The 26233-nt window shown below is 37.3% G+C and overlaps 1 protein-coding gene and 1 non-coding gene across 6 annotated transcripts; one reads left to right on the top strand and one right to left on the bottom strand.

Moving 5' to 3' along the window:
* Positions 1-397: 397 nt before the first annotated feature.
* On the bottom strand, positions 398-23368 carry BBS5 (Bardet-Biedl syndrome 5). Of its 5 annotated transcripts, none has more exons than XM_015085893.3 (12): positions 23046-23296; positions 20916-20998; positions 17710-17775; positions 17014-17063; positions 16755-16882; positions 12783-12918; positions 10034-10129; positions 7832-7894; positions 5915-6049; positions 1933-2016; positions 967-990; positions 398-812 (listed from the first exon to the last, which is right to left on the bottom strand). In XM_015085893.3, the coding sequence occupies exons 1-12, from the start codon at positions 23102-23104 to the stop codon at positions 711-713; spliced, it is 1026 nt and encodes a 341-aa protein (XP_014941379.1). In that variant the 5' UTR covers positions 23105-23296; the 3' UTR covers positions 398-710. The 5 variants fall into 5 exon arrangements, with proteins under 5 accessions (XP_014941379.1, XP_026911344.1, XP_014941390.1 ...); XM_027055543.2 differs by having other exon boundaries at positions 22950-23187; XM_015085904.3 differs by lacking the exon at positions 5915-6049 and having other exon boundaries at positions 23046-23368.
* Positions 15491-15597, top strand: LOC113598420 (U6 spliceosomal RNA). Its single transcript, XR_003419071.1, has one exon. It is a non-coding gene; the product is annotated as a U6 spliceosomal RNA (small nuclear RNA).
* Positions 23369-26233: the final 2865 nt, after the last annotated feature.

Here is a 26233-nt window from a genome sequence, read left to right as displayed (position 1 = left end):
GAAATCTGAGAATACTCTATTTTGAAAACTTCAAAGAAGTTTCAATGAGTACAAACAAGGAGAAAGTCAATAAATGAACTATTTATTTACAAACTATTTAAAACTATTTCCTTACTAAATAAATGTATTCTTGTCAAATCTATATTGAAATTACTTATAAAATAGTGCCCAAAACATTACACAGGGGTTGATATACTTCAGAGTTAGCTATAATTTTTAGGTTTTACAGAAATGGTCACCTAAACATGACAAGTTTAAGAGTCATAATTTATATTAGAGTTGGTTTACATTTGGAGCTTTTTGATCATTTACCAGATTTTAAAATTAAAAAAGCAGTATTTTGATAACTCCATAAGAATAATCTTATTGTTTTAAATAATGCTTTCAAAACATTAAATGGTGCTGCATAAGTTCTTTATTAACCCAACAAGATACAGTCTTTTAATATCTGCAGACTAATAATTTACAAGCATTAGATACAAAATAAACATATTTACAAACAGATATGTGATGATTACAATTTTAAATATAATTTTTAGAAGAGAGGCAATAAAATCTTAGATAAATGAGTTTTTCCTTAATCATTAAAAAAAACCCTCTTTCTTAAAAGCTTTTTCTGTAAATGTAAAAACTATTCCATGCCTTATAGCAGGCGACTAGTATCTTTAATCTTGAGATATCTTTAAATAGAAATCCAGCTCAACTCAAGATCAACTCATCACTTCCCAAAGTCCCTGTAGGGTGAATCCATCCTTCAATTTCTCTATCGCAAGCCCCAGTTCTTCTGAAAATACAGGTTCACGATCTTGTTGCTTTTTGTGAGATAAGAGGATGAGATGGGAATGAAGAAGGTGGGCAAGGAAGAGGAAAAAAAAACAAAAAATAGGATTCACATAAGTTTTGTGAATACTAAATGTTAGAATACAGAAAGTTTTTTTTCATATACTATAGGTAAAATGTCCTTACCTTATTGCCATCAGCAAAATAAGCCTATAAGACAAAGAAAATAATATTTCACATACTCAACATGTAATAGGTGAGTGGACTAAGAAATAGGTAATTCATTTATAAAACAACTGTGTAACTACATATATTTCACATTCTGTTTCATTCTGTCTAATGCTCTTGTCATCTATCTTTACTATGCTAGCAGCAGATTTAACTTGCCAATCATTAGTAGTGACTACAAGCTTTAAGCTCCAAAAAATGTGCTTTGTAATTAGTGCATAATTAGCATTGTTAACCTGAAAGGAGGTAAAAAGAATGACTTAAAAGCTATAAAATTTTATCCCTACTTTTGGTTTAGAAGAAGATGCTGGCAAAACAAAACAAAGCAATCAGTGCTTCAATGTATCAGCTAATGCATACATTTGAGGTAGTAGTAGTTTATAATTAAATATTTTACACGAATTTCACACTTGTTTAAAAATACTTGTTCCCAGAGAGGTATGCTAGTCAGATTTATACACCACCATATATAGAAAGCATTATTATTATTCTGGCTATGAAAGCTAAATAATACAAATTTGCAACAGAAGAGTTCATTGTTCAAATATCCTTTTTACAGTAATACGCCAATAAATCAAAGGGAAGTCCATCTCATAAAGACTATTATGAAAAGTATAGATTTTTAAATTAATTTAATTAACTAGCATGTTCTATTATTCTTAGGTATGAAAAATCTTTTGCAGATCTGAAATCCTCTGAATAATTGTGTTCTCAAACTATTTCCCAGTTTGGTAACTTAAAGGTAATTTCAAAGAACAAGTTCCTAACTTAAAGAAAAAATTGCTTTCCAATTCATATGTAAGATAACTCTCAAAAAGTCTCACGTTCTATGGTGTTTTACATACTTAAGCCATTACTTAATTAAACATGACTCAGATTTTAAAAATCATAAGATTTTCAGTAGCTCGTCTTCATCATGCTCACCACAAAAGCGTCCGTGTGATCATCAGAGTCTATTTCTACATCATCTTGAATCTGTTCAACTGTCAGAGCTTCAAGGGGCTGTGGCTAAAAATCAGCAGATGTTAAAATGCATCAAAGAGGTAATAGTAATTCAACAAATAATTTTAGTAAAATGTGCTGTGAGAATTGTAAATACTTGTAAAAGGATAAAACAGTTGCAAACTACTCAAATCTTAGAAAAATCACTGCATAGTTTATATTCTGTTTATTTACTTGTGTGTGTGTGTGTGAGAGAGAGAGAGAGAGAGAGAGAGAGAGAGAGAGAGAGAGAGGGGAGAGAGAGCAGGGGAGGGGCAAAGAAAGAGGAAGACAGAAAATCCTAAGCAGCTCTGCACTGCCAACAGCCTGAAGCATGGCTCAAACTCGTGTGCTGTGAGATCATGATCTTAGCTGAAATCAAGAGTCAGAGGCTTAACCAACTGAGCCACCCAGGTACATGATAATTTATATTCTATTAAAATTACCTTGAGTAATCAGTTAAACATCAAGGTTTTAAATATGAAGTCAATATCATCAAAAATATTAAAATGGCAAATTTACACATACTTAATATGATACTTAGAGATATCCTTAAAGAAAAAACCTCTCATTGGACTTTATCTGATTTTCTTTCACATGGTTTAAAAAAAACTAAGTTCAGATAACAGCAAATTTTCAATTTTCCTTAAAACTGAAATGGTCATTAAACAGAATTTGTGAAAAGTAAAAGAACTATGATTTGCACGGACTATTCTAATGGTAAAGCGAAATAAAATATGGTACTGATATTCATTTTTCAAATGTTTTAGTATCTTTGGTGTGTTAGGCACTATGCTAGTACTACCAAGGGTAAAAAGTTCCTGTCCTTACAAAAGGTCTGTAATCTTGTGGGAAGGGAGCAACAGATAAAACACAATTACAAATAATTAAATACTAGGTTGAAACATATGAAATTGCCATTTTTACTAGTCAAAAATGGTCAAAGATTAATATCATATGGTTTAACCAATGAAAAGTAGCTGTAACAAATGCAATTTATCTATTATAATAAAAATGTATATAGACAGCACGACTTCTGGCTTGTGAATCCCAGAAATTTTCATGAAGAAAAAAGTGGCATATAAGGTAGGCCTTTTGGGATGAAGACGGCTTCCATAGGTAGGGTTAGGGGAAAGGGTATTCCTGGCAGAGGGGACCAGCATCAACAAAGGTGAGAAACCACAGGATGTGGCTGAAGAATGATGAATAATCCAGTATGGTCAGAATATAAGAGTCCCATGAGACAGAAGAAGCTAGCAGGGCTACTGTATTGAGCAACCTCAAAGGAGCATCATTCACACTACATTTACCAGGTTCTTATAGTTGGGCAGTGCACAGGCTGTACAACCAGATACTGTGGCTGTGCAGATAAGGTAGGAAATGTAGACTGGTGTCTACTGAAATTCTTTAATACCAGCCCAAAGAATTTAGACTTTATCTATACTCTAGGTAATTGGTGGGAGGGGTGTGTAGGGTAGAAGTGTATTCCTTGACAAGAGCGACCTGATTCTTTGAGGACAGCCTGAATGTTTCAAACACATTCACAGTTGTGTAACTGTGTATAACCTAGCTAAGCCTCAATCTCCTTAACTGTGAGATAAGGATAATAATACTATACTTCAGAGTACTGTTGGGAGGATTAAATGAAATGATGCATATAAAGTTCTTAGAGCAGTGAATTGGAACAGTAGGTGTTCAATGCAGCCATTCAGCATCTATGAATATTCACTAAGAGCCTATTATGTGTTAGTTCTGATTGCTGGAGATACAGTGGTTAAAGAAAATAGATGAAAATCCCTGACTGCATGGAGACTATTTACAATGAAGACTGATGAGTGGTACCAAAAATAAAAGAAGCAAGCAAGCCAGCAAGCAAGGATAAGGGACAAAAAAATGACAGAGGCTGCTGTTTTAGATGGTAGTCAGGGAAGACCTCCCTGAAGAGGTGGCTTTTGAGTAGGGGCTTAACACAAGATGATAAGAGTGAGTCATTATGGCTGGCTATTATTATGTGCTGCGGATCAAAAAAGAAGAAAAGAGAAGAAATGAAAAGCAGAGAATTTGTAGGAGAATTAACATACTGAGTGCCTCTCATATGCCACGCATTTCATGGACATGATCAATAACTTTGTGAGAGAGATTATCTTCATTTTATAATGAGAAAATTGTACTACAAATTTGCCTAGAATCACAAATAAATGGTGAGATGGGGATTAAAGTCAGGTTTGCCAGGTTCCAAGGAACATGCTTGTTCCACAACATTATTCTGGAAGGAAAAGTCATAACAGTAATTGTGGTGTGATAGGGATAGGAAAAGGGAGGAGGCTGTATGATTGACTGAATGCATGAAATAAGACAATCAGAAAAACAAAAAAGGAAATCTCAGCTTTTGAGCATGGCTGACTTTGACTAATGCTAAAAATAAACAAATAGGTCCATCAGTAGGGTGGTGCTTTTGAGAAAAATGATAGCATTTTAGGTATGCCAAGTTTGAGGTATTCAATCAAGTCCCAGGGTAGCTTAGAGACTTGGAAAATTATTTATTTACTTAAATTACTCAGATAAACTTTTAAATGAGAAATTCAATTTATGTTATTTGGAACACTCATTTATGTGAATATCTTCATAAATATTTGGAGGCTTGGCAAGATGAGAGAACGTGTCGAGGTCGGAACAAAAGATGTGAGAGTCGTGTACAGCAGTGTACGTGGACAGAACTGGAGGACGGCTGACATTGCTGAGCAATGTACGGAGAAGGCCGAGTGAAAGGGAGAATGCCGAAGGAAGGGCAGAGTGGGAGGAAAACAGAAAATGATGGTTAAGGAGATGAAATACATGAACATATGTATAATGCAGTCAGCAACCCACAGAGAAGTTTCAGCTGGAAGGGAGGGGGCTATATACAGAGTACTATAGGGAGAGAAAAAAACTGCGTGCAAGGAGTGCTACCAGGCAACAAAGGCCTGGCTGAAGTCGGAGGGTGTGGATTTGAACTTAGCTGTCCGGCCCTACTTGATCTTCTCTGCTCACGCACTGTAGTCCAAGAGCAGAAGAGACAGGTAATGTACATGCTTTGTGATATGGCTCAACATGCTGAGTGCCAGCAGGGACACTACTGACAGTGGGTGGCAAGGGCACCAGTAACAGTGTAAGGTGAGGGCCTGAGCAAAATAACAGATAGCAAGGGCACCTGTGAGAAGACTAGTCAGTGAGGGCACCAGAGACAGAACCTCTGGCAAGGGTCCCACTGACAGAGCAGACAGTGAGGACATCTCTGATGTAGTGGCTGGTGAGGACACCAGTGACAGACCAGATGACAAGGGTCCCAGTTGGAGAGGCTGAAGAATAAAGCCAAAGGAGAGTTCATGTACCTGGAGAGCAGGGTGGGTTTGGGGGCAAAAGCCAGAAATCATACAGAAAGCAAAGAGCAGACATTTGGACAGGATACTCAAAATACTTCCTAACTGGTATGTCAGAGGCACTGATGAATAGGGAACGGACCTGGCCCTATTGATGGAGTAGACTCCTGGAGTTGCTATATGGTGGGGCTCTGTGAGAAAAGCATTGTATCTGTAAGGCCTGTAAGGTTTGCCCAAATGCTAAGGGGAGGTAGAAGTGGAATAAAAACCAAACAGCGTGAGAGACTGAAGTCTTTCCACATCATAGAAGCCTTGCACATGGACGCTTCTCTGAATAAACCTCTCACCTAGAAGGGCAGGAATGACGACGGAGCAGCCAGTGGACAGACAGGTGGATAGCTGCAAATTTGTGATGGCTGAGGGGGTCATGCTCACTGAGCAGTCTGTACATTCATCGTTTTAAACAAAGTTCAAAATTAAATTGTACACATGTATTTATGTCTGAATTTTATAGATGTGTAAAAGCAATTCAGCATACTCTGTATTTTACATACTGAACTAATTACCTTTTCTTCCATCTCATAATCCACTCCAAATATAGGACTGGCAGAATAGACTTTGTGAAGTGAATTGATTTCCTTAACTGATTCTTGTAGTTTTTCCACAGGATCTATTTTAAAGCCAAGAACATATCCTCCACTCTGTACAAAAAAAAAAAAAAAAAAAAAAAAAAAAAAAAAAGAAAAGAAAAGAAAAAACAAAAAAGAAAAAACAAGCCTGGGAATGGTAATCACAGTATATGATAAACTATAATTCTAGTCTTTATTTCAGAGCACCATAGGTAAGCTGATTTTTTCATTTAAAATTTTTGTAATGAAAAATTGAAAGCCATACAAAAATAGAAGAAAGAGTACAATAAGCACGTATGTAGCCATCTCTAGTTTTGACAAGTAGCAATGTGTGGCCAACTCTGTTCCATATTTAACCTCCCTCTCCCCCAAATCTCCTCCTCTCACCCCTCAGGATTATTCTGAAGCATAGCCAGATATCACATCATTTCATCTATAAATATCAAAGATGATATTTTAAGATTAAAAAAAATACACTGTATATTATGATGGCCAAGGGAACTAAGCTTTTCTTGAGCTAGACCTTGAAAAACAATAAACCGTATTAAAAGAAGAAAGGGAATGGCCTAGCTGAGGCTCTCTCCTTGAAGAATTAGGAAAGGAACCTGATCACGACAGATTGTTGTTGAAGAGTGTTAAAAAATTAAGTAGTGGTGGGGGGCGGGGGGTGGTGACTGGCTGGCTCAGTCAGAGGAGCATGTGACTCTTGATCTTGGGGTTGGTTCAAGCCCCAAATGGGGTGTAGGGATTACTTTAAAAAAAAATCTTAAAAAACAATTAAGTAGCATTCTGTGAAAGGTGAGAGCATATACTTTTGGGTTGAAATTCTGTGTTTTACAACAAATTTACTATCTGATGCTGGGAAACATATTTTCCTTAATCTTTTAAGCCTCAGCTTTCTAACCATAAAACAGTTATCTAATTGTATTAAATAAAATAATGTACACATGACATTTGATACAGTTCCTGGAACATAGCAAGCACTCAGTAAATGGAAGCTACTAATCTGCAGGCCAAGGGGAAGAAGTGAGTAGACATTCATATTCAAACTTCAAATTTAGAAGAGCAGTGATTTTACAAGTAAATGTTTTATTTAAATGTATTTCTGCAAAGAACTGGCCTAATGGGACACAGCAATTATAATTAGATACCATATAATCTCAGGGTGCATGTGTGTGTGTATTTGTATATATCTGTGTTTCCCAAGGACACTCTTGTGAATCAGTCAGACCTGAATCAAAATCTATCCCACCACTTACTAGTTGTGAGACTATGGGCAAGGTTCCTAACTTCTCTAAGCCTCGGATTCCTTGAGTGTAAAATGGGGAAAAAAATAGTAACTGTATCATAGGGTAGAGATTGAGATAATACATGAAAAGTACATGTGACTTAACTCTGTCATTAAGAATGATAATCATGGGGCACCTGGGTGGCTCAGTCAGTTGAGGGTCCAACTCTTGATTTTGGCTCAGGTCATGATCTCACGGTTTGCGAGATGGAGCTCTGTGTTGGGCTCAATGCTGACAGCTCAGAGCCTGCTTGGGGTTCTCTCTCTCCCCCTCTCTCTGCCCCTCCCACACACACTCTCTCTCAAAATAAATAAATAAACATAAAAAAATGATAATCATAATGATGATAATGGTTATGTCTGCCCAACAAAGAAACAAACATAAGCAAGGTTCTTCCTATGTGGACAATTACTGCATGATTTTAAACTTTTCATATAACTTCATGTTATAGCTAATATTCTTCTTGGATGTAAACCGGTTACTATAGAAATAAAACTAAAAATATAGACAGTCATATAGTTTAAAAAAATCTATTAAAGAGTAATACAAATAGAAAATATCTTACCTGCTGAGAGCTTTCTATGACAAGAGCTAAACCAAATTTTGAATCTCTAATCTTTATTGAACGCTAGATGTGAAATGAAAAAAAATGCACGTTTTTACTATCTGATAGTAGTGATTCTTTAACACAAGTTTTTCAACTTCTACACAGCACTTTTCATAATCTGAAGAACAGAATTCTCCCTCTTTCCTGCATTACACTCCCACTGAGATCAAGTAAAATGAAAATGTTCATACTAGAAACAGGCAGCAAACTTGTTAGGTAATCAAAAGAGGAAACCTCTGAAATGTGCACAAAATTATCTGATTCAAATATCCCCACCCACCCCCCCAATCAGGGAGTCCACAACTTTTCTGAGTATTTGAAACCAAAGGCCAGCAACCTTTTAGTACTGGAGAGCCAGCATCTTTTGTGGTTTTTAAGGCTGGGTTAGTTTTTAAAAGTCACATGGATATGACTGTCCTAGTGACAGAGTGTGATGATATCAGATTGCAAGTTGTTTGGACCAGGCTGAATTCATTCCAAAGGCCATTTTTCGTAACTGTATTCTTAAATAACAAAAACTATCGTATTTGAAGAACAAAAAGCACAAGGTTGTTTACTATTCAGTAATTTTTTAGTATAATACAGATTAGGTCAGGCAAGCTAGAACATATATAAACGCATATAAAACAGCCATCAACAATACAAACACCAGTTTATCAAATACCTATGCAGATTCTGTCATATCTTCCCAGCCATGGTTATTAAATTCTTATACATCTTTAGATGGCTAGAAATCATTTTCTTCCTATCAGTTTTTACGATTTTCTGTTTAATGTGTTGGTTTTCTCCACCAGACTGACACTTGAAGGCAGGAACTGTGTGCTGCTTCATGGTGTTCACGACTATCTCTCTAGCACCTAGCACAGAGTAGGTGCTAAATATTTGTCACATTAACAATCAGATATTTTAAAGTAACTCAGAAATCAAACGATTTGGCAAAAGATAGGCTTGGGAACAGTTTACAAAGAACCATCCCTGTAAACTCAGAAGTCTTAAAAAATGACATTTTCCAGATATCACATACATTGTGTCTATTCAATAAATAGTTGTTAATGAAACTGCCTAGTCTTAAGACTTCTTATATCCCACAATAAGGGTGATTACCATAGGCAAATCACACAGGATTTTCATTAACTATTTTTACGTTCCATCTAATTTGCACTAGAGTCCTATACGTAATTTCCTTATGTAAATGAAATTCTTCAGTTTATTGGAATTTACTATCTGTTTCACTGAATCACATACTTAGCAGAAGATATAAAAAGAACCGCCTTTACTCTCAAAACGACTGGTCTCAGATGTAGTTAGTTCTTATTCTGGATTTTAACAGCTTTAATTGAACTTAAGCTAAAATCATTATCACTAAAAACCATCTTGATTCCTTTCACCAAACCTGAGTATGAATCTAGCTTGTATTAATGCTGTTTCTGTAAACAGTGAAAACAGTTCATTCACAGAATTAAAGACTTCATTCTGCCTTTAAAAGCAGAAAGTGTGAAGAGAGCCAAAACAAAGTATGTGGAGCAGTATGCTTAAGACTTGCAAAGAACCACTATACATCTACCTCATGAAAAGGTTATGGAGAACTTTAGTAGCTAACAACACTCTCTGACTGGAACCTAAGAAAGACACATCTTAAAAAAAAAGAAAGAAAGAAAGAAAGACACATCTTAATCTGTATGGTAACTACTAAAAATTTGAAAATCCTGCATATATCTCTCTTAATAGCAAGTTGATAACGCTGGGGTTTCCCTTGAATGTAAGTACTGTTGTGTCTTTTCTATGCTGAAATTGTAAATTCTCAACATTTTAAAAGTCTGCTCTTAGCTACACTGTTGCCACTTAAAAAGAGGGAGATAGAGGGGCACCTGGGCGGCTCAGTTGGTTAAAGCCCTTGACTCTTGGTTTAGGCTCAGGTCATGATCTCACGGTTCGAGCCCCACGTCAGGTTCTGCACTGATAGTGTGGAGCCTTCTTGGGATTCTCTCTCTTTCCCTCTCTCTCTGCCCCTCCTCTGTGCACTCTCTCTTTCTCTCAAAATAAATAAACTTGGGGGGGGAAAAAGAGGGAGACAGAATTCATCTAATCCTGAAAGTTCCATTAACTACTGAACAGAAATAATCTACATTAAAACAAGGTCACCAAAATGCATGCACTTACAATTTGCAGATATGGTATGCTGACGTTAAAACTGTCATTCATATTTGCATGCCACACAATTCTCACATTGGTAATAAAAAAGGTTCCTAAATTTCCCTGTGAAAGATGAGAGATACATCAATGATCATTTGTTTGAATACTTACTCTTTATTTTCTAAACACCAGAGTAATTCTGATTATCACAGGAGAGAATACCAGAATTGAGTATCATGGAGTATTAATGACTTCATTATTCACTGAATCGAAGTACAACCAGATGACTGAAAGCCTGGATTCTGGAGTTAGGCTCTAATCATTATGCCATCAGCACCTACCAGTTGCCTGAGCACAGGCAGATTTGTTCTTGGTGCATTGTATCAAATGTAAAATGGAGATTTGATTAAATAACCCCTATAAAGTCCTTATCACAATGTATAGCACATAGTAAGCATTCTACAAGTGTTACATCTTATTAGGACTGTTGTTCAAAACCTGGAGTAAGTTAAGACAAGGGAACTATGGTAAGAGAGACAAAACACATGTGATAACCCCCATTAGTCCATAAGAGTTATTTTATAGCTCTTCAATGCTAACTATAAATCAAACTGTTTTCCAATTACATGGCCCTTCAACAAAATTACTTCAGGACGATAGCTAAAAAAATCTTTAATACCTAATAGCATGGCACCAAAATTAGCTGCCTCTACCATTTATCTATATCATTATCCACCTTTACCTTTACCTTCTCTCCACCATATACTCCCAGAGGAATTTATTTTATACTTTGAGGTTGGGCATAAAACATTAACTCACAAATCCAAAATCTAAAAAGCCCTCTTCTGGGATAAGCAGGTTTGAAACATCAGAAAAGGCCACTTATTGGGACACCTGGGTGGCTCATTCCGTCGAGTGTCTGACTCTTGGTTTCGGCTCAGGTCGTGATCTCACCACTTCATGGGTTCGAGCTCTGCATCAGGATCTGCTCTGGCATCACAGAGCCTGCTTGGGATTCTCTCTATCCCTCTCTCTCTGCCCCTCCTCCCACACACACTGTCTCTGTCTCTCTCAAAATAAATAAATTAATTAAAAAAAAAGACCACTTATTTCTCAATTATCATTGTTAATAAACATATATATAAGTATATATATTTCCCTCATCCACTCTCATTTTGCAAGAAATTGTTATACAAAAAATTTCAGCCTCCTTACTCCTGGTGCACATCCCATTAAATGATACTAAGTCTGAGTTTAGAAGGAGTAATTATTTATGTCATTCTTTGCTCTCACTTTAGAAGAACAGAACAACTTGCAAAATTCCTAAGGATTTTTTAAAAGAATAGGAGGGCATATTTTATTTTATTTTATTATTTTTCAATAAACATGTTAGGTTACAATAACATCCATATTTTCAATAAAATATTTCTGATAATCCTGAACATCTTAATTAATTAATTTAAAATGCCAGGTGTGGTGCTAGATGGTAAGGATCTAACTGAACACAGTAATTCCACCCCTACTTTATAAAGCCTACAATCTAATGTGAGGGTATAGACAAGCTCTGTATTTTAGAGCAGGAATAATTTGAGGTGGCAATTAAGTACAGACTGCATAGGCAACACAAAAGGAAGGTTTCAGAAAGTGACATTTAAGCTATTACCTAAAGCAGGGGTTTGTAAACTACAGTCTGTGGGACAAATCTGTCTTGCTGCTTCATTTTGTATGGCCTAGAAGCCAAGAATAATTTTTCCATTTTTAAATGGCTGGAAAAAAGTCAAAACAATAATTCATGACACATGGATACTGTATGAAATTCAATTTTCAGTGTCCATAATAAAGTTTTATTGAAACACAGCCATGCTCACTTGTTTACAAGTTGCCTATGGCTGGTTTCCTAGTACAATGGCAAGTCTGAGAAGTTATGACAGAAACAGTATGTCCTGCAAAGCCTAAAATATTTACCATCTGGCCCTTCAGAGTAAAAAGTTTGCTGATTCCTGATGAGTATTTATTCAGATGGAAAGCTGTCTATATACTATAGAACCATTATCAGAGTTTAAAACTAGAAATTAATTGTAATTTAAATTTATGATTCAATGTTTAGCAAAAAGCTTTTCCTTCAAATGCTATAGCTTTAATCCAGTGGTTATCAGTCTAATCTAGGTTATAACACACACAAAGGCTGGAAACTATTCTTAGTAAGAGACAAATTTTTCTCTAGAAATTGGTTTGTTACTTATTCCAACTATTTGTTGCTTGTATGTTTCAACTGGTCTTAACTGCAGGAGCAAATGAGAAGTTACAATAATAGATGTAGGAATCACCAAATGAGTTATATGTTTAATTCCATAAAGACCAAATTAAAAGGCTTCCATGACTGTCCACCCATGGCTCTCCTCCATCAGCATAAGTTATCAAGAATTGGAGGGTAGTACAGCATAGGGGGAAGAAGATAGCTCTCAGACGAACTAGATGTGTGAGGTCATTTAATTTGGGGGGCCTGAGTTTTTAATATAAGTGAATGGAGACTGAACTAGATAATCTCCAAGGTCTACTCCAACTGTAAATTCTACATAGAACAAATGCTGCTAAACTAAAAAGAGCACAAAACCATGAAAATATGAAAATTGGAATATTATTTTATATTGAGAGCTAATGCTAACTTATCAGATGTAATGCTTATTTTAAGAGTTAAATGAACAAACTCAATGATAAATGGAAAAGTAATTACAAAGCACTGACCCAAAAGGTTCATTAGCTTTTTGCACAATACCTGATCACTGGATAAATTCCATACTCCATTGATTTTATCATATACATGTTCTTGTGGTAATAATCTTAGTTGCTTGTTTTGAATTAATGCACTTCTCAGTTTAAAATCACGATACATTTTAGAAGTTTCATATGCTCTATAAAAAAGAACAAACAAAGACTAAACCACCCTGAAAATGTGGTTTTCCTAAGTTATGTTTATCTACCTACCAAAATATATAGTTGTTAATACTTTATGTACATCACTCAAGTAATTATTATAATAAATTTAAAAATTTGCTTTTCAGTAAGTTTTGGTGATCAGTCTTTTAGTCTTTATCATTTTGGTATAGGATTTATAAATGTTTATTTATTTTAAAAATAAACAGGTTTATTTTTATATGTCTAATTTTTAAGACAGCACATATCATACAGCACAAATGAAAGGAAACAGATTTTCCCTCTAAGCTGAAAAACAATGCTTACCTATAATAGACATGGAAATTCTTTTCCCTATCAAACAAAATGCTTCCTTCCATTTCTCTGTTTTAGTCAAAGGCACCATTATTCTTTGGACACAAACAGGAGTCCAATTACTTTTCTCATTGCAACCTGAGAACATTATGATCACATCCACCTCCATACAGAAAATTGGAATGAATGTGTACCAACTCCAAAAGGGACCACAGGACAGTGTGTATCTGTGTGCGAGTGTGTGTGTGTTTTATATATATATATAAAATCCCTTTGTTTTTTTCTCCATGCTTTCCTATTGATAACTAATAAATAATTTTCTTCTGTATTTCTGTAATATAATTATTCTGTAAATCTGTATTTATTATTAGTTTTGATTAGTTTCATTATACCTATTTGGATCACATTTGATTGTTACTTCTAATTTTACTCCACAAAATTATAGGCTAATTTACTCATTTAATAAAACTAAAGGGTTTTCTTAGCCTGAGTAACTTTAGAAGTTATTGACATAAATCATAATACTCATTATCAAACTTATGGTTTTTACTTTAATTAATCTAACATATAAGTCGTGAAAGAGGAGGGGTGCCTGGGTGGCTCAGTTGGATGAGCATCCAACTTTGGCTCAGGTCACAATCTCACGGTTTGTGAGTGAGTGCCCCACAAACATGCTCAAACTCTGCTGTCAGCGCAGAGTCCATTTTGGATCCTCTGCCCCCTCTCTCTCTGCCCCTCCCCTGCTCACCCTTGCTCTCTCAAAAATAAATAAACATTTAAAAAATTGTGAAAGAGGAGGATTTGAGCATTTGCCTATAAATCTTAATTTCCTTTGGTGCTATAATCATCCATGTTTAACCAGTGGAAAAAATGGAAACTATGCTGTGAGTTATTTGTGGGGGAACTCTTATTTTTTAATATTGAAGAAAGCAGTTTCTATGCTTCCTTCAAACTCCTTTTCGTATTACATCTCTAAGTAAAGTGAAATAAAGAGCTAAGGTTTAGGTATATGTCCAACAGAACTGGAAATTAGGCATATATGTCCAACAGAATTTGAAAAATATTTAAAATAGCTAAAAAGTAGAAAAGACCCAAATGTCTATGATTTGTGAGTAAACAAAATATATCCGTACAATGTAATACTATTTAGTTATAAGGAGTGAAGTCCTGATACATGCTACAACATGGATGAATGCTGAAAACATTATATAAGTTAAATATGTCAGATATAAAAGGGCACTATATTGTAAGTCCATTTATATTAAATGTCTCAAATAGGCAAATCCATAGAGACAGAAGTAAAACAGTGGTTTTTACAGTGGTAAAACAGGGGCTATGAGAAGAAAGGAATGGGGAGTGACATACGGACTACAGTGCTATAAGGGTTTCTTTCTAGGGTAACAGAAATATTCTGAACTGGGTAATGATGGTGGTTGTACAATCTTGTGAAATACTAAAACTATCAAACTGCAAACTTTAAAATGGTAGATTTTATGCTATATGAATTATATCTCAAAAAATCTAAATTATGTAAAAATCTAATCATTATGTAGATTAAAAAATTGAGGAGCCTGGGTGGCTCAGTTGGTTGAATGTCCAACTTCAGCTCAGATCGTGATCTCATGGTTCATGGGTTCGAGGCCCATATTGGGCTTGCTGCTATCAAGTGGAGCCTGCTTTGGATTCTCTGTCTCCCTTTTCTCTGCCCCTCCTCCCTCCTCAAAAATAAATAAACGTTAGGGGCACCTGGGTGGCTCAGTCACTTCAGCTCAGGTCATGATCTTGTGGTCCGTGAGTTCGAGCCCCACGTCGGGCTCTGTGCTGACAGCTCAGAGCTTGGAGCCTGTTTCAAATTCTATGTCTCCCTCTCTCTGACCCTCCCCCATTCATGCTCTGTCTCTCTCTCTCTCAAAAATAAATAAACGTTAAAAAAAACTTTTTTAAATAAATAAATGTTAAAAAAATATTAAAAAAAATCATCAACAAAATGCAAAATCAAATAATATACTAGGAAATTAAGAAATAAATTTGCAAATACGTAACAGATGAGAGCATGATTAAGAAATTTATAATAGAAAACTAAATAGCCAAAAAAATTTCAACATCACTAGTAATAAGGAAATGCAAATTAAAACAATAGTATATATATTTCTGTGTGTGTGTATAAATATGTGTATATGTATATTTTGCCTGTCATCTTAGCCAAGATTTAAAAAAATCATAGCACTTAGGTCTGGTTAAAAATAAGGAGCTACAGTGCTCGCTTTGGCAGCACATACACTAAAATTGGAACGATACAGAGAAGATGAACACGGCCCCTGTGCAAGGATGACATGCAAATTCGTGAAGCGTTCCAGATTTTCTGCAGCTTCTTAGCAAACTGCCACTCTTTGTGGATTAACTTGGAGGAAATGATATCAGTCAAAGCACAACATGTGGCGCTGAATAATTAACTTGTGATAATTTACTAGAAAAATATTCCAGTAAAGCAATCTATGACATGAGAACGAAGTTGAGTGACACCTGAAAATCTATGTGCACATATGTTGTTTCTACATAGCTCGGAAATGAGAAAGTGTAAACTTGCATTTCTTTATAGAATTAAAAAAAAGAAAGAAAAAAAAAAGAAGGGTGCCTGGGTGGCTAAGTCAGTTAGGCGTCCAACTTTGGCTCAGGTCATGATCTCTCACGGTTCGTGGGTTCTAGCCTCGCATTGGGCTCTGTGCCGACAGCTTGGAGCCTGGAGCCTGCTTTGGATCCTGTGTCTCCCTCTCTCTCTGCTCCTGCCCTGCTCGTGCTCTGTCTCTCTGTCTCTCTCTCTCAAAAATAAATAAACATAAAAAAAATATTTTTTTAAAAAGAGTTAACATAGTGAAAAGAATTTAGCAAATAATAAAACCAAAACAACCACACACACACAAGAAAAACAACAATAAAACTCTTTAGGGAAAACACCCAGAATGCCTTCTACTGCTAGAAAAACAATCTTTTTAATTCATTAACTGAATTATCCAACTTGGTTATCTAAATTGAATGAACTCTCTATTTCACTGTCACTTCCTTGGTAGCTAATTTAATAGAATCTTCAGTAGAATTTCTTTTTTTAATATTTTATTTATTTTTGAGAGAGAGAGAGAGAGAGAGAAAGCAAGCAGGGAAGAGCAGAGACAGAGAGAGACGAGGACTCTAAAGCAGGCTCCAGGCTCTGAGCTGTCAGCACAGAGCCTGATGCAGGGCTTGAACCCATGAGCTGGAAGATCATGACCTGAGCTGAAGTTGGATGCTTAACTGACTGAGCCGCCCCTTCAGTAGAATTTTTTTTTTTTTGAATTTTAAGTAGTCTTATGTATTTTATAAATACTTAAAAGTGTTTATTAAATTATAACGCAGTATGTTCTTCTATATATCCTCAGGATACTGTAATTTCTTGAGCTTGCAGGAAGATAAACTTTATCCTCTAAACCTCTATATCATAGAATTGCCTTAAAATTATTCAATAATCCATAAAGTATTACCATACCTGTGTACTGCAATCACAGAAGTAAAAAGTCTAGGACTTCCAGGAACCAGATTTGTAAATATAAACTCAAAACGAGTACTGTTACATTTTGTTAGTATATAAAGAGCTTCACTTTGGCCTCGTAATTTCTGTAAGAACAAATTTATTTAAAAGTTCAGACTTTAGGAGCAACTCTCATTTACAGTGAAAACAAAGTCCAACCTCAAAATAGTTAATGTTTCTTCAGTACATACATTTCAATAAGATTGTTCAGACTTACAGAGTTAGCAGTCCTTGTTGTAATGTTCAATACGCAGTTGTAACCGATAGCTAAAATTCAAGCAAAGAATTTCAAGAACATGATACAATCAACCGAGAGAAAAAAAAAATTAAATATATATAAAATACTTTAAATCATTTCTACAAATTTAAGTTAAATAATTAAAAGAACTAGAATATCAATTCTGCCTCTTTGCACAAACAACGTTCACAGCATGGGAGAAAGGAAGTTTGCTTCTCTAAAACCTATATTGTATTATTCACTGAACAGCTTAGTACCACTACCTCAAGAGAAAAAGTCTCGCTGGATAATCTAAAATAGTTTTAAAAAATAAGTAAAACGAAATTTAACACAATGGAAGGTTGCACTTTTATTAGAATTTAGAATTTAGATCCCTCTTTTTTGGGATTAGTTTAAACAGGTCATAGCAAGTTGTCAAAGGTAAGTAAAGAACAAAAACAAAAGCGAAACCATTCAGTGTAAAAGCACTAATCTCATGTCCAAGAGACAAAATGGACAGACTGAAAAACATTTCTTTTGCATAATGATACAGTCTATACAGGGCTGCTCAAGTTTTTATCAATTTAAGTTTTCCACATATTTCATGGTACAGCTTTTTTGGTATCAAAAGCCACTGTGCAAGTTCACTTGACAAAGTATTTTTATTCTTTAATGTCATCTAACAAAAATACTCACAAAGATTGACTCTGGGTAATGCCAAAGAGTGCCAGATAATTCTTAAATTTGTTACTAAGAGTCTCCCTAAAAGCAAACAAACAAACAAACAAAAATAGGTTACCTTATATAAGGACCCATTTTTGCAGCACAGAAAGAGGTAGACGTAGAACTTCTGGCTCAGTATCAGCAGTAATCCTCACAGATATTTTCATACATTTAGCAACTGAATGTGTTTATTGTTCGTATCTATCCTATATAAAGTATACAGTGCATGATTTGGAATCCCAGAGAAACAAAATCTGACAGTTACAGAGGGGATACAGGTATCCAATGCCAACAGCTTGGTTTAACTCAGATTAAAAGAGAGAATTGGGTCTTGGTGGAAGTTGCTCTGGGAGGTCCCAGCAGGTCAAAAATGTACAAGTGAGAATGAGTATGGGATGGCATAATTACAAACTCATTCAGTGAAATCACCCTTCTCAAAGGACTTTCATATATACACTAATCCCTGCCACAGGAGTACTCTCTTAACAGTTCTCATTTATATAAGCCACACTTATATACCCATTTTTTTTTTTTTGCTATAAACAAAATTTTTTTTGCTCATATGAAGTTATGGCCAGGCTAAAGTCTGCTTAAGGCTTTATGCTTTTCATTCCTAGCTTCAGACTGACATTCTTATACTGAAATATAGAGTTAGATAACTTCCTTTCTCAAAGTGTGTCTTATGAAATAGTCATCTCTATAAATGCTCTGAGGAAAAAAAGTCAAGTAAATCTGAGCATGGTAAACTATGTGTCTTACAGATTTAGAATGCAATTAGCATATTAGGATAGTTTTGAGATATCCTGAATAAAACTCCCTTAACTTTGTTTAACCCCAATATTTCTTCAACAAATTATAACCACAGAATTCTCTTGATGAGTAATCTATAGCCAGGTCATACTCTTTCCTCTTTGAAAACCCCTTCCCAAACACCAAAATATAACTGTCCCTGTTCTTCCTAATCTCCCAAACATTGAAATATGGCTGTTTCATTCTCATACAGCTTCAGTGTGCAAAGCTAATCTGATAATTTCACATCAGGCTACTTACAGTTGAAATGGATTAAATAAATGTGCTAATCTTTTGGGGTATTTATAGTTTGGTGTGTTTTTTTTTTTAACGTTTATTTATTTTTGAGAGAGAGACAGAGCGCGAGTTGGGGAGGGGCAGAGAGAGTCGGAGACACAGAATCCAAAGCAGACTCCAGGGCCTGAGCTCTCAGCACAGAGCCCAATGCAGGGCTTGAACTCACAAGCTGTGAGATCATGACCTGAGCTGAAGTCAGACACCTAACAGACTGAGCCACCCAGGCACCCGGGGGTATTTATAGTTTTAACATGAGTCTCCTGAACTTTGTAATGCCTTAATTTGGTCATTTTCAAACTGCTGGGAAGGAATGGATGGAGATGGCTAGAAGACAGGAATCCCCTTCTCTTTTTCTACCTTCTTATTAACCAGCAGCTCTGCACACTCCTGTAAAATGCCATTTTCTGGGGAATTGTTTCTGAGATGTGTACAAATACAGTTATTTTTATTAATAGGAAGATTTCAGGCACTATGATGGAGACTTCTGGCAGGGTGGTGTTTTGCCCTCTCTACTCTGAAGTGCTAGTATATGATTCTATACTTAATGAGCACTCAATGAATTCAAAAATGGTCTATTACCCATAGTCTTTGTTTGGACTGGTAGATGGACTGTCACATAAGAGTTCCTGCCAGTCTGTATGAGAACTAAACCTTCTCAGGGCTTCCTTAAGTTAATTCAGGTTTGTCAGGATCTAGCCATCTAGAGATTATTATTCCACCCTCAAAGGCACAAACTAAGACTTCTTATTTGCTGCGAAATCTTCATACCTCACTCTCACTTGGGCCTGGCTGACACTAGGAAGCATTTCATAAATGTGATCTAAGCAGTCTTTCAAGGATGGGCCCTTGCCACTGACAGGATGTGCCTATAGGCTGCTGGTTATGACAGGTTCCCTTCACAGGGAAGAAAGGCCCACAATTAAACCTGCTGTTCACATACCACTCCAGAGCAGACCAGAAGAAAGACCCAAAGAGCAAGTGGCCACTTGAAAGGCTGCAGTGTTGGGGAGCCTGGGTGGCTCAGTCGGTTAAGTGTCCGATTTCGACTCAGGTCATGATCTCATGAGTTCGAGCCCTGGGTCGGGCTCTGTACTGACAGCTCAGAGCCTGGAGTCTGCTTCGGATTCTGTGTCTCCCTCTCCCTGCCCCTCCCCTGCTCATGCTCTCTCTCTCTCTGTCTCTCAAAAATAAACATTAAAAATTAAAAAAAAAAAAAGGCTGCAGTGAGCATGTTCTGCCAATAAGGGTTACTGTTCCTTCTCTAGGATTTACTGATCCTTCTTACCTGAATGAGGTCTGCTCATTCCCCCCCCGCCCCCACTTACTCTTCTCTTGAATAAGAGGTTTATGACCCATCTTCTTAAACCTCCTTTTCCCTAAAAAGCCTTTTCAGATATACTAAGCTGCCTACTCATCCCCTATTTTTTTTCTTAAACAACAGTAGTGACACTTATAAGACCTGGTCACTGGACTTGGCTCCATTACGGCTATATGAAGCCTGGGACTTTTCAAAGTTCAAGCCTTTGGGATTTGGTTTGGGGTGGGAAGGATTCTAGAGTCCAACTCTGGCTACTCCTCAGACATCTCACATGATTCTTCAGTGCTTAACCTACAAATAAACTTCACAATACAGCCCTAAATTTGTACTCCATATGTTCATCTCCAGGTGTCAGTCTTGGGATATTGTGAGTTACTCTTGGAGTTCTTAAAAGGAAGCATGGCTCCAGATAGCAAAGCTATGACATACTTATTCTTTTTGTGGGGAGGCAGATTCAAAAGTCAGAACTGTCCCATGCTCCTTACAGACAGGAATCCTGGAGTTTTAATAGTTATGTTGGAGAAAGCTGATTTCAAAACTGGGATTTATTGAAGGACCAAAGTTCTGAGGAAGAACCTGTATTCCCCGGGCTGCAGGTTTCATACCTATTCTTTCTTCTCTTTAAGTGTGACAAAAGTCTTATGTAGATTTAACTCTTTCACGTTCACAATTATATTTACACATAATGCTGTCTCACATCTTATTCTCCAGCTGATATGACTTATCATTTGTAAATCAAACCAGAAATATAAAAAAAATTAGGAAATATACTCACCTCTATCCCCATTATTTCCTTTGGTGTCTTCAATTGAATCTAAACAATCAATAAGGGCTTCTCCAGGTCTTGTTTTCATTTGTCTGAGATAAATATCAAGGCTTTAATTTTATAGCTACAACTATACCCACTTACAATCTAGTTAGAGACAGAAGAGACATAGGCAGATAAAACAGCCAACAGTATAAATGATACAGTACCAAATACTCGTGCATTTGAAAATAAGGTCTTAAGAACTTCTAGAACCTGGAGACTAGTGGGGCCTGGAGTGACCAGGGACATGCAAAGAAGTCAGAACTAGAATGAGAGGTAGGATTTGGAGAAATAAGAGAGGGAGAGAGTCCATGATTAAAGACCAGAAATAAAAAAATGATGAGGGAATGTGGGAAGATCGATCTGGCTGGAGAAGATCTATGTTAAGAGGTAGTGAAAAATGCATGCCACTACTTTTGAATGCTAGTTGGATAGATATGAGCCTTGTCCTGTGGATGATGGAAAACCTTCAGAGGTTTCTGAGTAGAGGAAAGGAGGTCAGGCAGTTATGGAAGGAACAAGCTAAAGCAAAGCATCGTTAGGACTTGGTAAACAATTAGATACAGGGAATAAAAGGAAATAGAGTGAAGTTTGCTAACTGACAGAATGCATCTAGAGTGTTCAAAAACAAAAACCTAGCAGAGTATGTGGTACAGCCTAACACATTCTCCATAGCGCTGGCTTAATTACCTATTGAAAATGCAAACATGATAATATATCTTCCCTGCTATCTTCCACATCATCCTACTGCCTAGAAAATGAAGTCCCGAATCCTCAGCTAAACATATAGTCTGGCTACTCTACCTTTCTGATCGTTCCTCCGTCCTCTACCTGCCAATTCTGCCTTCTAGCCAATGACGTTTGTACTTCCAAGACTCTGCTCCTAATGTTTTATTCTTTTTTTTTTCCCTGGAATACTCTCTTTCTGTCTACCTGATAAGGTCCTGCCCAACCTTCAGGGCTGAACTCAAATATTATTTCTTCTTTAACGTCTTCCCTAAGCAGAATGAACTATTCTGTATTCAGGATGGCACTTACCACGTTAAAAAAAAAAAAAGTTGTCTATGTGTATCTCCTGCACCAAAATGGGGGTGTGGGTATCATTATCCCTAGCTATCAGCACAGTAAGTAGCACATAGTAAGTATTTGATAAATATTTAATAAAGTGGAAATGTTCATGAAATGGACCTTTGTTTGGATTAAGAACCCTCCAAGAATAATAGAAAGTCATAGGATGTGAGCAATATGTAACTGTCGTTTATAATTTTATAAATTCCCTTCCCTCACAAGTTCTTAAAGGATCTAAGACCATGTTAGAATTAGAAGTTAATATTTCATTGGCTATCCAAGGTTTTGTTCATGATAAGGAACCATAAGAAGTGGCTAAGAAGCTTCATTCATATCATTAACCCAAGAACCTTAGCTTTACTGTTTTCCAACAGTTAATATCCCAATGGGCATTTTCCCCGGGGACTTTGGGTAGGCAGATACTATTTTCTCTTTAAGGCATGGAATTTAAAAAAACCCAAGGTTTCTGTTGAGAGGTTCCAAAAGGTGGCTCCTTCTTCCTATTGGTGATTTAAATGAACAATAAGATGGAAACTTATCATGGAAATAAAGTTTGCGTGGTTAGGAATTTTGGAAAATGCTTATTCCCCCCTCCCTTGTTTTACAGACGAAGAGGCTCAAGCTCAGAACGGTGAAGTCTAAGGGCCCACAATGTGTGTCGATATTCCAGGCTTAGTTTTAGAACCCTGGGCTCCTGAGTCCCTGCCGAACGTTCTTCCACCACACGAAACTGGCACCCCAAGCTCACTTGGGTATACCGGACGCCCAAGCCCTGGATGGTCCTGGACGTATTTGGGCTCAGCTTTCTGATAGGTGCCCGGGGTCAGGACGCGGCCACGGACCGCACTGGATTGAACCACTGTAATCCACACGCATTCCCGCAGTGGCCGAGCCAACCCGGGGTCTCCCGGGGAGCGGACCACAGGCGCAAACCTCCTCCCGCTCTCGCGAGGCCCGTGAGCTGTTGGGGCGCAGACTCCTCCTGAAACCTCGCTGCGGCGCCCTCTACAGGCCCCGGGAGCGACTCACTGCGAGGAGACGTCGAAGCGGACATCCCGGTCCTCCCAAAGCGCGTCCAGCACCGACATGGTGACCGAGGCCCAACGCTGGCACTCTCGGCAGCAGCGGAGGCCGAGTGGCGTCTCACTGGTTCCAAGGCAACGGGTCGCCTGTGTCACGACGTCTACGGCGGGCGCCGAGAGCCAAGCTTCCTGAGGTAGGGTGCGCGCTTTCCCGGGCCTGTCGCGTCACTAAGCGGATTTGTGGCTCCAGGAGAGATGGAGGAGGTTCAAAGAAACCAAGCTGGCTCCGGCCCAGGAGTGTGTGCTTGACCTCTGACTGACTTTCCTACCCTCCAAACACACATCCTTAAGCCATTCCACCTCCTTCCCCCATTTTGCTACAGTCAAGAAATTTAGACTTAAAACTCTTAATTCTTTACCTGGCCCCGCCAGATCAGGTCCCGCCCACCTGTCCGATCTTTTGCTACCCTCTCCTAATGCCTACCTTCCAGGGAGGCAGGGCTCCCTTTCCCTGCCTGGAACTCTCTTTCCTCAGATTTCTGCATGGTCTGCCCCCTGTCACTTAAGTCTCAGCTCAAACGTCAACTGAGGCGGTCCCTGATCTGTCACTGTACCCTGAGCACCCAGAGGACAAGACCTGATCTATCTAGTTCACTTTGAACAGTGCCTGGCACAGAGTAGGCACTCAATAAAAACTTTTGGAATGATTCAAACGCCTTCCTTTCCTCAACTTATGACAATTCTTTAATTCAGTAGTTTTCAAAGCGTGATCTGGAGATCCCCAGAGTTCCTTAAGATCCTTTCAGGGCACCCACAAGGTCAAAGTATATGCAGGATAACAGGAAGACCTTATTTGCCATTGTAACTCTTATTTATTCGTTGAATGTACAGTGGTGTTTTCCAGAGGTATGGGAATCTAGCTGTCTTCTATGAAGCCAAACATTACAAAAAAAATTTGCAAACTTGCAAATTTGCAAAAATGTAAAACAATGCTACTCTTCTCATATTTTTGGATAATATAATTATTTTTTAAAATGTTATGTACGTTGACATACAATGAGCTTATTACTTTTTAATGAGTCAGTAAATGAATTTTTAAATGTGTCATTAAATATCAATAGATATAACCCATATAAACAAAAGCTCTTTCAGCTGCTCAATAATCATTATTGTTTTTAAGAGTATAAAGGGGTCCTGAAATCAAAGGCTTGATAACTACAGCTTTAAATGATCTAGAGCTCCTCTGTATTAGGCTCTGTGCCAAATACTAGAGACATGGAAGACTATAGGAGTTTTCCTCACGTTGAAGAAAGTAATGGAGACATTGGAACATATGGTGGACATAAACTAAGGTGGCCCCCAGTGAGTCATATTCTTATATAATCCTTTCTCCTTAGAAGTGGGCATAACCTGTGACTTGCTTCTAGCCAACAGAATATGGCAAAGGTGATGGGATGTAAAGGTGATGGTATATCATTCCCATGATTATGTGGTTATGTAAGACTTGGTTTTAGTTGATGGGAGCTAGACTCTCTTGCTTGCCTTAAAGAAGCCAGCTGGTATGATATGGCCTTGAGGGACAGCAGCTTCAATCATATAAATGCAAGGAAAGGGAATTTACCAACAACCTAATGAGCTTGGAAGCAGATCTTTCCCTAGTAAAACTTCTGATAAGGCCTTTGCTCCAGAAAGGGTCTGGATTGCAGCCTGGCGTGACTATAAGCAGAAAACCTGGAGAAGCCATGCTTGGAGTTCTGATCTATAGAAACAGGTAGATTATAAATGTCTGTTGTTTTAAGCTGCTAAATTGGTGGTAATTTGTTATGTGGAACAATAGAGAACTAATACAGGTTGTGGAATCAAGGGTGGTGCTACTCTAACAAATAGCAGAAGCTAAGACCAGCAAAATTCTGTTAGGAAGCAGGCTGATTACTCACTTGCAAATATATTCTACCTTTTTCATGAAAAGGCAAGGATAGAAGTTTTGAACTGGAATATCTCTGTTTTCCTGTGCCTGCCTGGCCCAGCATTTTGTGATGAGAGTGTTGGGGACAGACACCTGGTCTCTTTAGTTTCCCACGTCTGCCAAGAGGAATTGTGCTTCAATGAACTGTACTTAATGGATTATACACAGGAGCATCATTTGCATCACATATAGATGATTTAGATGATGAGATCATGGGTTTTAAGCTGAGGGTGTAATAGTCTGAGAAGGGAACCTTGGGAGGGAGCACTTTTTTTTTTTTTCCTTTGGGAGGAGCATGAATTGTTGAGTGCCAGAGGGCAGACTGTAAGCAGAATTCTAAATGGCCCCTAAGATACCTGTCCTCCTTCTATGCATACCTTATTGAATCCCCTTCCCTTGAGCATGGAAGAATCTATGAATATGATAGGATATCAGCCCTGTGATGAAATTACGTTATATGGCAAAGATGAGATTTTTGCAGATATTTAATGTCCCTTGAATTCATCAAAAATGGAGACTCCGTGGTGGGCCTGACCTTATCAGATGAGCCCTTAAAGGAGATATTCTTTTCTGCTGGTTTTGATGAAATGGTAGCCAAGTTTGTGAGAAAACCACACAGCTAGGAGCTGAGGGCAGCCTCTAGGAGATGAGAGCCAGCGAGAAAACAAATTCCAGCCATCGAACCACGAAGAACTGAATTCTGCCAACAGCCTGAATGAGCCTGGAAGAGAACCCCAAGCCTCAGATGGGATCTTAGTGAGATGATTCAGTCATCTCACTGACACCTCGATTTTAGGTGACACCCTAAGCAGTGAAGTCAGCCCAGACTCCTGACTCACGGAAACTGTGAGACAAATAAATTTGTATTGTTTTAAATTTCTAAGATTGTGTAAAGCACAATCTAAGAATTATTGTAAAGCAATAAAATCTAAGATTATTGTAAAGCAATATTAAATTAATACACTGACATCACAATAGGACTTTCATAATGAAGACTGAAATGAAGACCTACTTTTCAATGTAAAATCTAAGATTATTGTAAAGCAATATTAAATTAATACACTGATATCACAATAGGACTTTCATAATGAAGACTGAAATGAAGACCTACTTTTCAATGTGCTTATAACTGGAGATTCATATTCTTTGTTTCCCAGACTTTCTTTTCCTCCTGTCTTTGTAAGGAAAGTTTTTTATGTGTATATATTTTTACTTTTTAAATAAATTGT

The sequence above is a fragment of the Acinonyx jubatus genome, chromosome C1 (assembly GCF_027475565.1).
Source record: "Acinonyx jubatus isolate Ajub_Pintada_27869175 chromosome C1, VMU_Ajub_asm_v1.0, whole genome shotgun sequence".
NCBI lineage: Eukaryota > Metazoa > Chordata > Mammalia > Carnivora > Felidae > Acinonyx > Acinonyx jubatus.
This window is presented reverse-complemented; position numbering and strand designations above follow the sequence as displayed.

Excerpts from the sequence above, each read along its gene's own strand:
- BBS5 (XM_015085893.3), bottom strand. The coding sequence starts at position 23,104 with ATGTCGGTGCTGGACGCGCTTTGGGAGGACCGGGATGTCCGCTTCGAC. Across the intron at positions 12,919-16,754 it reads TCTGTGATTGCAGTACACAG|AGCATATGAAACTTCTAAAA; the intron begins GTATGGTAATAC and ends TCTTTTTTATAG. Across the intron at positions 813-966 it reads ATTTTGCTGATGGCAATAAG|CAACAAGATCGTGAACCTGT; the intron begins GTAAGGACATTT and ends TCTCACAAAAAG.